Source organism: Trachurus japonicus, chromosome 8 (assembly GCF_045865225.1).
Source record: "Trachurus japonicus isolate A0001 chromosome 8, Traja_1.0".
In the NCBI taxonomy this organism is placed as follows: domain Eukaryota; kingdom Metazoa; phylum Chordata; class Actinopteri; order Carangiformes; family Carangidae; genus Trachurus; species Trachurus japonicus.
In genome coordinates this window covers 8781099-8791617 of record NC_140914.1, presented here as the reverse complement: position 1 = coordinate 8791617, position 10519 = coordinate 8781099, and the positions used below count along the sequence as shown (strand labels likewise).

General features: G+C 43.7%; 1 protein-coding gene across 1 annotated transcript; it reads left to right on the top strand.

Annotated features, from left to right (window-relative positions):
* The first annotated feature begins 521 nt into the window (after positions 1-521).
* gfap (glial fibrillary acidic protein) lies at positions 522-9416 on the top strand. Its single transcript, XM_085783625.1, has 9 exons — positions 522-1067; positions 4099-4159; positions 4282-4377; positions 5273-5434; positions 5563-5688; positions 6958-7178; positions 7293-7336; positions 8309-8391; positions 8619-9416. The coding sequence occupies exons 1-9, from the start codon at positions 544-546 to the stop codon at positions 8658-8660; spliced, it is 1359 nt and encodes a 452-aa protein (XP_085639751.1). The 5' UTR covers positions 522-543; the 3' UTR covers positions 8661-9416.
* The last annotated feature ends 1103 nt before the right edge of the window (positions 9417-10519 follow it).

Here is a 10519-nt window from a genome sequence, read left to right as displayed (position 1 = left end):
CTGTGTGTGTGTGTGTCACTCAGTTGCTCAGTTGAGTGAAGATTTCTTTGTTCGGTCGAACTCTGTGTTTCTGTTTTTGTGGGAGCGCATGTGTGGTCAGGTTGAATCGGTGGCCAGACCCTGTCACACAAATTCCTTTTCATTCAGTTGGAACAGAAAGAAAGAGAGAGAGACGGACGGGCGGACGGACGGGGGTGAAAGTAAGAGTGAGACAGGGAGTGAGTCAGAGGCCGGGGAGGAGGGAGGAGAGAGCAAAGGGGGGGGGGGGGGGGGGGGTGAAGCCAAGAAGCATTTGTAGTTGAGTGGACGAGCACAGACAATCCCTGGCGCACAGCTCCCTGAGTGTCATGTAAACCAGCCCTTCGCTCTCTCTTTTTTGTCCCATTCACAGCCTCCTCTCCCCCCTCTCCCCCCCTCCATCCTCCCCCTCCTCATCTGCCCCACCCTGTGGCCTCCCTGCTTTGGACTTGGGGGGTTCACTCGCTCGCCCACTCGCCTCTATAAAAGCTCTGTCTGAGCCCAGAGCGAGCTTCAGTCCCAGTCATGGAGAGTCAGAGAATCCAGTCGTCCTACAGGAAGCGCTTCGGGCCTCAGGGCTCCAGCGCCACCACGGGGATCAGACTCGGGACCCTCTCCTCCAGCCGCTTCTCCTGGCACGGCACCTCCCGCAACCTCAGCCACTCCACGCCGGTGTCCCGGATCTCCCTGGGCTCGGCCAGCGCCGGCCTGCTCATGGGCGGCCCCGGGGACCGGCTGGACTTCTCGGCCGACTCCCTGATGAAGGCCCAGTACAAGGAGACGCGCACCAACGAGAAGGTGGAGATGATGGGCCTGAACGACCGCTTCGCCAGCTACATCGAGAAGGTGCGGCTGCTGGAGCAGCAGAACAAGGTGCTGGTGGCGGAGCTGAACCAGCTGAAGGGCAAGGAGCCGAGCCGCCTGGGGGACATCTACCAGGAGGAGCTGAGGGAGCTGCGGCGGCAGGTGGACGGACTCACCGCCGGGAAAGCTCGGCTGGAGATAGAGAGGGACAACCTGGCTGCAGATGTTGGGACGCTGAAGCAGAGGTAGGAAAGGAAAGAGGGAAAGAGGGCGGGGACAGCAGAGAGGGAGGAGGAGGTGATGCACAGGAGTAAAACCAACCCTCACTGACTCCTGAGTGATAAAATCTGTTTGATATAACTTCTACTTTCCTTATTTACCTTTTTAAACTCTTTATTTAATTATTTTTGCATTTTTTGTTTTACATAAACAACAGCCATTCCACAACAATGCAAGTTACCAAAATGATGAAAGAGGTGAAAAATAGAATAAAAGTAGAAGTAAAATAAAGTAAAATTATAAAAAATTACAAGTAGAAGTGGGTCACACCACTTTGGCTGCAGCTTTCATCACTGTCCATTAGGTCTGCTGAGTATTCGACTCGTCTTTTTTCATATACACAATCCTAATATGCCAACTTTGGTCCAAAGTCAGTCTTTCCATCGAGTAAATCTCCTCAACAATATCCAGCCACTGTCCTGGACTTACTTTCCTTATTTTTATGTTTTGTTGATGAAAGAAGTGACACTTAAGCTACAGCTGACATGAATCAAAACTATCATACAGCAGGAACATGAGCTGAAATCAAAATGATTCCTACAGAAATTTAACACATAAACTCTTGATTCAGCCTGCAAACTATGACCAAAGAGCTTATTTACAAAGACAAGTTTTAAATGAGCCAATCAAAAGCCAGAGGAGGAGCTCCCTGCAGGTTTTATTCAGACTTGTTATGCTCCAAGTTTCACTGCAGTTTTGCATCTTGTCGGCTCAACCCGAAGCAGCACCACCTGTAAAACATCAACGTATTTGCAGCATGGACGGTTGCTCACTGATGTGTAGACGACAGGCTTTGATCGGCTCTGGCTCCGTGTTTGCACTGAGCACACACTGGTTGTTTGGGGGGGATTTTGTAAAACGCCAGAGGAGAAAGAAAGAGAGAAAGAGAGAGTCATTCAGCTGGACTTCAGCTTTGAGGTCAATCTGAGGTTTTGTTGCAAAAGCTGAATGTTTTATTTTAATTAACCAATGCATTTATATGCAGATTTAATTTGCCTGTGATTGGCTGGAATGCAGAGCGCTCTGCTCCGGCCCAGCTTTACTCCTGGATCCCTCTTTACAAACTTGATCCTGACTGAACCCCTTGTCGCCATTGAGCGAGAGTGGAGGAATGAGTGAGGCTGCACACAATGGCAGCTCTGCACAAAGGGAGCAGACAGACAGACAGACAGACAGACAGATGTTCTCTTGTCCGCTGTTACTTCAAAAACACACAGATTCCTCTGCAGTCGCACATCCAACGGTTTTTCATTTGAGACGCACACGTGGCACGAATCTATAATTTTATTTAGTGACGACAAAAAAAAAACTACCCAGTGTAGATAAGTTTTTTCCTTCAGACTCTCCTCTCTGTCCTCCGATTACCACGCAGCTGCCGGTCCCCTCAAAGCCTGCAGAGAGTGAATAGCGATGGTCGTGGCTGAGAAGGTCAGAGGTCGACACTTTTGTGCTTCCTGCCTCTCTCCTCCGCGGCCGCTCCATTCAGCCACCTCTGCGTGACGCTGTACAGATGTTTGCCCGAGTCACAGCATTCATGTTTCCACGACTCTGTGTGTACGGCAGATGGATTGCAGGGTGGTGTGTGTTTGTGTGTGTGTGTGTTAGTGTGTGTGTATGGATCCTCCTCTGTGTGTGTGTGTGTGTGTGTGTGTGTGCGTGAGCTCCATCCCGTGGGAACGGCCTCTGACTGTTAGATTGGAGTGAATGTGTAATGATGCGTGAGCTGCCCTTTCAGCTGAGCCCCCGTCGTCCCCTGCAGCTCAGGGAGCCGCTCTGGAGCTCACAGGAAAATCTGATCAAAATGCTTCAAGTATGTTCTCGGTCTTCACAGTTTGACTCCGCATCACACACACACATACACACACACACAGATACACATATACACATTTACACACGCCTGATCTGAATTTCAAAATACTGTACTACACAGTTTCTCTCTTAGCTTGGCTGAGACTTGAGGAGGCAGCTGTGCATGAGAGCTGAAGAAGAGGAGGAGATGTAAAACATCACAGTTATATATATATATTTATATATTTAACTGTATCCACAGTGACTGCATTTATCTGTGTGCCATTTAGCCTTAACATATCTGTTTGCCAGTTGCTCTTAATATTGTATGTTTATCTTGGCACGTCTTGCAAAACAGATCTTGGATCTTTACCTGGTTAAATACAGAACATACTGATTATAGAGAAGTGTAATATGTCCTTATACAATATGTAGGCTAAAGAGATATATTGTTATTCACACATATACATCCAGGTTTAGACATTTACAAAATTCCCATAGTAAAATCTGTACATGCACATATATTGAAAATATGAAGAATTGACATTGTGAGGTTATAAAGGAATAGAAACAATCCATCCCTGATCATAGACTAATATTCAACCACAGCTATTTTTTACGCTGTGCAATTTTTAATGATCTTAATGATCCAATATCTATGAGATTCAAGTTACTTTATTGATTTAATACGTTCTAATCATATCAAAACACAGTTCACTTGTTAATTTATGATCGTTTTTTTTTTAAAAATTTTATCATGTTTCAGTTTCTCATACTTTCACTCTGCTTTGCATCTTTTGGTGACAGATTGATGACAATAAATGAATCTTGAATCTTAAATCTGCATAGTGGAAATATTATACTGTATATTTCATTAATTTAGGCCAATGTAAATTTATGCTCATGTTTAATCTGTTTGGACAGTCACATGACTTGTGTTTCTTATGGTGACAAACAACAACTCCTCATAATAATTTATAAATCATCACATTTCAAGGTGTAAACATGGTTTAAAGTTTGATAGACAGTTTGTTTTTAGTTTAAGTTAGAAACATTGTTGTTGTGGTTAAGGGAAGAACAAATCTCCAGGAAATGAATGATAGTGACTGTAATGTCTTCTGAAGTCATCGAGACATGACCGCGTGTGTGTGATCACCTGTGTGAAGAACTTTCATTTCAAGCTTGTTTTCCCTCTCATGATTTATTCAGGTTGCAGGATGAGATGGGCCTCCGACAGGACGCAGAGAACAACCTGAATACCTTCAGACAGGTAATTCATTCCTGTCGTGAGTCGTGACGTGAACAGCTGAGACGTCCAGCAGTGTGTCTGAGTGTCCACTTCCACACGCTCTCATCCCTCCTCCACGTGTCTCACTTTTATTATGCATATAGGACGTGGATGAGGCGTCTCTAAACCGCATCCAGCTGGAGAGGAAGATCGACGCCCTGCAGGATGAGATCGACTTCCTGAAGAAGACTCACGAGGAGGTGAGAGATGCATCTTTTTCACTGTATTAACCTTCCTCTTCGTGTCAGGGTTGCCAGTGACTTGTTTTTAGGTTTTTAATGCATAAAAGTACCACATAAATTTGTTTATTGCATCAAGGCTTTTTGACTTTGTCAGGAACCTCTATTTAATTGTCGGTGCAATCTATTTTTAAAACGACGGAGGCTCATGGGATTTCTTGGTTTCTCTCATCAAACTCATCAAATACACAATCCAACAACTCCAAAACGCTCTGGTGGACAAGTTGTGACCTGCACATTCACCACGCTATGAGATAATAACAGAACGTTACCAGACAGAGTTGTTTTCGAGACAAATACAGAGACTGCTTGCTGAAAAACTGCCCCTGACAGGAACGCTAATCAGCGGTTTCGCATGAATGTACCTCTAAAACAACTCTGTCTGGTAACGTTGTGTTATTATCTCATAGCGTGGTGAATGTGCAGGTCACAACTTGTCCACCAGAGCGTTTTGGAGTTGTTGGATTGTGTATTTGATGAGTTTGATGAGGGAAACCAAGAAATCCCATGAGCCTCCGTAGCGTAGCTCTGAGCAGCTCGCGGCTCTGCTCCGCCGTTCTAAAAATAGCTTGCACCGACAATGAAAGGTAACGAACCTACTGCTAAGACTATAGGGATTATGGCAATGGGCCAATTTGCTAAAATGTTGAACTATTCCTTTAAGCCAAGGGGTATACTGACAAAAAAGGCTCAGGGGCCCATACCAAAAATATTAAAACTAATATTTTCATTGATAAAAAAGCCTGACAATGTACGAGATGGTAGCAGAAAGCACAAACACAAGACAAAGGTTAACAACCAATGAATCTATCATGTGCAGCTGATTTAAGTTTGACTCTTTCTTTCCCCTCGTCAGGAGCTGCGTGAGCTCCACGACCAGATCATGGCCCATAATGTGCACGTTGACCTGGATGTGTCCAAACCCGACCTGACGGCCGCTCTGAGGGACATCAGGGTCCAGTACGAGACGATGGCGTCTTCCAACATGCAGGAGACAGAGGACTGGTACCGATCCAAGGTCAGCAGGCGTCACGAGCATCAGATCACATTAGATGTAACAGTGACAGTAACATGACGAGACTGGTGTATGTGTATTTATATACTGTATGTATATGTATACACACTGTTTGTCTCTGCTGCTCACAGTTTTCCGACCTGACGGACGCGGCCACTAGGAACGCTGAAGCTCTGCGTCAGGCCAAGCAGGAGGCCAACGAGTACCGCCGGCAGATCCAAGTGGTGACCTGTGACCTGGAGGCTCTCCGCGGGACAGTGAGTCAAACAGCAAACATCCATCCATCCATCCATCCATCCATCCATCCATCCATTACTGCCATTTAAACACACAGTCTCTCCGTTTGGGGCCTTGGATTGAGGTCATGTGACTCATATTCCCAGTCAATTACATACAACTGGATGGACCAAGGAGACTGACACCAAACTAATCCAATAAATCTATTATATTTTCTTTTTCATCAATAATACATCTGTATTTCTTGCATATAATAAGTAATATATATGCATTAAAATGAATTAAATGAATTAACCTACAAAATTATGTGGTGCCGTGTGGAACTGTGGTTACAGTCCTCGCTGCAGTCGGCCCTGGGTCCAATACGACATCGGGCAGCCCTTTTACTGCATGTCATCGCCCTCTCTCTGCCTCCCCGTCTCTCTCAACTACACTATCCAATAAAGGCAAAAAAAAAAAAAAGCCCAAAAATAAACTCAAAAAAAAAAAAAGACAAAACAACCTACAAATATTATTACAAGAAGAAAATAAAACAAAACACATTAAATGACTTGTGAAATCTAATCTGCAGGGTTATCTTAATAAAAGTATCGTCCATGTAACATATGAATATCTGCTTTTATCAGACCAAGTGCAATTCCACATGAAAAAAAAGTGAACAACCAACCCAATCCACTTTTCTTCTTCGAGTGTAAATAAGTGTTACGATATAAAACCTCCAACTTTCCATTCATGGCTTTGCTGCTGTTTGTTGCCCCCTCTGTATCAACATCAAATATACTAATGTTTGATTGTTGATATAGGAGTTGTTTTTGAGGTAAATACAGAGACTGCTTGCCGAAAAACTGCCCCCGACGGGATCGTGCATCAGCGGTTTTGCATGAATTTCCCTCTAAAACAACTCTGTCTCATAGCGTTCTGTTATTATCTCATAGCGTGGTGAATGTGCAGGTCACAACTTGTCCACCAGAGCGTTTCGGAGTTGTTGGATTGTGTATTTGATGAAAATCCCATGAGCCTCCGTAGCGTAGCTCTGAGCAGCTCACGGCTCTGCTCCACCGTTCTAAAAATAGCTTGCACCGACAATTAAAGGTAACGAACCTACTGCTATGACTATAGGGATTATGGCAATGGGCCAATTTGCCAAAATGTTGGACTATCCCTTTAAGGAAAAATAAACAAGAAGTTGTAGTAGATTTAGATTTATAACAACAGCAGTAAAAGCGGGAGCAGTGTGTTGCTGTCCGTTGCGGTCCATCCATCACTTCATCCCGTCTCTTCTCCGTCAGAACGAGTCTCTGGAACGTCAGCTCCGGGAGATGGAGGACCGCTTCGCCATGGATACGTCCGGTTACCAGGATACGGTGAGCCACCTGGAGGAGGAGATCCACGCGCTGAAGGAGGAGATGGCGAGGCACCTGCAGGAGTACCAGGACCTCCTCAACGTCAAACTGGCCCTGGACATCGAGATCGCCACCTACAGGAAGCTGCTGGAGGGAGAGGAGAGCAGGTGAGACACACACACACACACACACACAGGTGTGACTGAGCGAGTGGATACGACACCTCCACCACATGTAAACGATGTATTTGTGATGATGCTGTTTCTCACCTGTTCCTCCAGAATCACGATTCCAGTTCAGAGCTTTTCCAACCTGCAGTTCAGAGGTCAGTGTCAAAATATTTCCTCTTTTATAGATTCAGCTGCTTTTTCTTTTTAATACGTGCGTTTTGAAAAGTAATTTAAAAACCTTAATGGTTTGGTCAGTGGCTAAAAACAGAAGCAATCCTCCTCTGAAGACCATGAATTGATAAAAAGAAAAAACAATTGGTTTTCGATATACTGTATGGAGTCACAAAAGTGCCATAAAAATATAAATGCAAATAATAATAATAAAAAAACTGTTGTGTGTGATTTGGAAATCAATATGATATAATATAATATAATTGCTTTATTTACTTTGTATTTTATTTATTTAGTTTCTATTTACCCATTTCTTCTTTTATTCAGTCGTGTTTATATCTCCACATTTATCTTCTTATTCTTTTACACATTTATTCAATTTTTTTATGGCTACTATGTCTCCCTAAAAACACAGTACTAGCAGTAGTAGTAGTAGTAATGGTCATAGTGGCAGTAAAATTCACAGTAGTATTAGTAGTAGCTTTTTATTGTCATTATATTGACAATGAGATGACAATATTCAATTCAATTCAATCATTTATTTGTCATATACATTAAAAACGCAGTGTACAGTCAGTGCAATGAAATGCATTTTCCCAGACACCTTCACAACCCTCATAAATAAATAAATAATAAAAATAGCATTGTAAGAATAAATATTGTAATAAAACAACCTAATTGAACTGATACAGTAAACATCCTAAAATAATATGTTTGATTAGTCTTAGTAGCCTGAGGATATCACAACATTTAGCAGCGTAAAAACATTAAAGATAATTTAAAAGAATGAAGGCAATGAAGTGCTTCATACAGTATTGCCCATATGTGAACAATTAAAGCAGTTGTTAAGTGACATCAGGCCTTTAACCAGAGGACGAAGACCGACCATCCTCCTCCTCCTCCTCCTCTGTCTGCGCTGCACCAAATGTTCCCTCTCTCCTCTGTTCACACTCTAGAAACTAATCTGGACACCAAAACCCCAGAGGCCCACGTGAAGAGGAGCATCCTGGTTCGAACTGTGGAGACCAGAGACGGCGAGGTAGGAACAGCTCTCTGCACGATGCACGATGCACCTCTTACCCAATCCCTCTGGGGGGCAATGTTGAACCCTTCTGCAGGTTTTCACACTCATTCACTGTGGCTCGCTGCTGCACCTGATGCCACTAATTCAGAACTCACCAGAGATTTGTTGTTTTCTTTCTTTCTTTTCTTTTTTTTTTCTTTTTTTAAACTCCAATCTCTCTGTTTTTTTTTTGTCTTTTTCAGATCATTAAGGAATCGACCACTGAACACAAAGATCTTCCTTAAAGTTTCACACCCACCGGGCTTCGTCCTAACTCACAATATGAGGATTTTTGTTTGTTTTTTTATTATTTCCAAACAACCCCCAAAGCTGACTCATCTCATCATTTCATCTTCCTCTACCGTCATCATTGTCATACTAAAACTCATCCGTTCACAGTCTTTGTAGAATCGTCATCGCTAAGTGTTTCTGCCAAAAAAACAAAAAACAAAAACGCCTGTTTAGCTTTTTTGTACAGCTCCACTTCTGTAGCTTGAGTTGGCTCTAGGCCATAACAACTACTGGAAATGACTGCTGATCTTTTTATAACTTTAACTCACACTGACAGACCAGATTTTTTAAGTTTTATTTTATTTTTTTAGCATTGTTTCAGATTAGCTGCCATAGAGGAGGCCTTGAGATGTAGCCGTCGTTGTGTTCAGCTAATAACACGTAGAAGTGGTGGAGGTCGACATGTGGTAATTGTGCACGTGAAATTTTTTAGGGCAAGGGAAAGTAACGAGAAGGAGTCGAGGGCGCGTAGATGTGCAGAATTAGATTTGAGTAGAGAGGACGAGAGGTTTGTGTATGTTAGAGCAGCTTTCGGCAGAACGACACGTGAATCTGGGCTTTTTTTTTCTTCTTTTTTTTTTTTAAAAACCTCGACTGGTGCTATTTTACTTTTTATTCCTTCGCTGCAGCAGTTGATTTAAGATTGTGCATGCACACCCAGGTGTTTTCTAAAGAGTCTCACCTCTTACGCATTAGACCTGCAGGGCTGTATCCTGCATGTACTGTCAAAGAGAGGAAGTACGCCGTGCAAAGCCCAAAAAGAACAGGAGCAGGATTAATTAGCATAATCGGGCGCAGGCAGAGAGACAGTAAAAAGGCAATCAAGTAGAAATCACCTCAGAGTCCAACGTGACACTAAAGGATGATTTTAACAAGGAGATAAAACCCATTTATCCTCCGTTTAAAGTGTCACGAATCCAATGGGCTCTTTGCACAACTCCAATACTTCCTGAACTTAGTGCTGCTCCTTCATTTCCTGTCTTACATTATTGGACAACCTGATTAATCCAGGTGTGTCTGAGTAGTCACAATGGTCAGACACACCTGGATTAATCAGGTTGTCCAATAATGTAAGACAGGAAACAAAGGAGCAGCATTAAGTCCAGGAAGTAGTGGAGCTGTGCAAAGAGCCCATTGTCTTGGAAAATTGCAGTGATCCACTTATCGCCTCTTTACCTGAATCTTTTTTCAAGCAGTCAGGTTTTTTTTCTTCTTTTCATTTAAGCTCAAACCTGCATAGTCCTGAGTGAGTGGAGGTCTGATCAGCGTCAAATAACAAAAAACCCACTGAGCGTGTACAGTAAGCTCCTTTAATAAACTCAACGTCCGACATGAGCTCGTCTCCGGCCTTTTTACCCATCATCACACACCCCGACATGCGGCATTTTCTGTCTCTTGAACGCAACCTGATAAAAGGACATCATGATCTTTTTTTTTTCTTTCTTTTTGACACCAGAGAGTGTCAGGACGTGTCCACTTATCTGGCAGACGTGATAGGGACAGAAGAGGATCAGGAGGAGGAGGAGGAGGTGGTGGTGTTTGGGAGCCAGTTCACTAATAGCAGAGACACACACACACACACACGCGGCGCTGTGGAGAACCAACAGCCCTTGTGGTTTTTCTGAAGAGGAGGAAGGACGTTGCTGCTGCTGCTGCTGCTGCTGCCTGTGAGAACGGACGGACGGACAGGCGGACATCACAGCTCTAACGCTCTGTAATTCGAGCAGCCGTGTGATTTTTCTGAAGGGCCCCGGCTGCTGAAGCTGCTCATCGCCAAGGACACGCTGTGATTCCTGTTCCTCCGTGTTCCTCT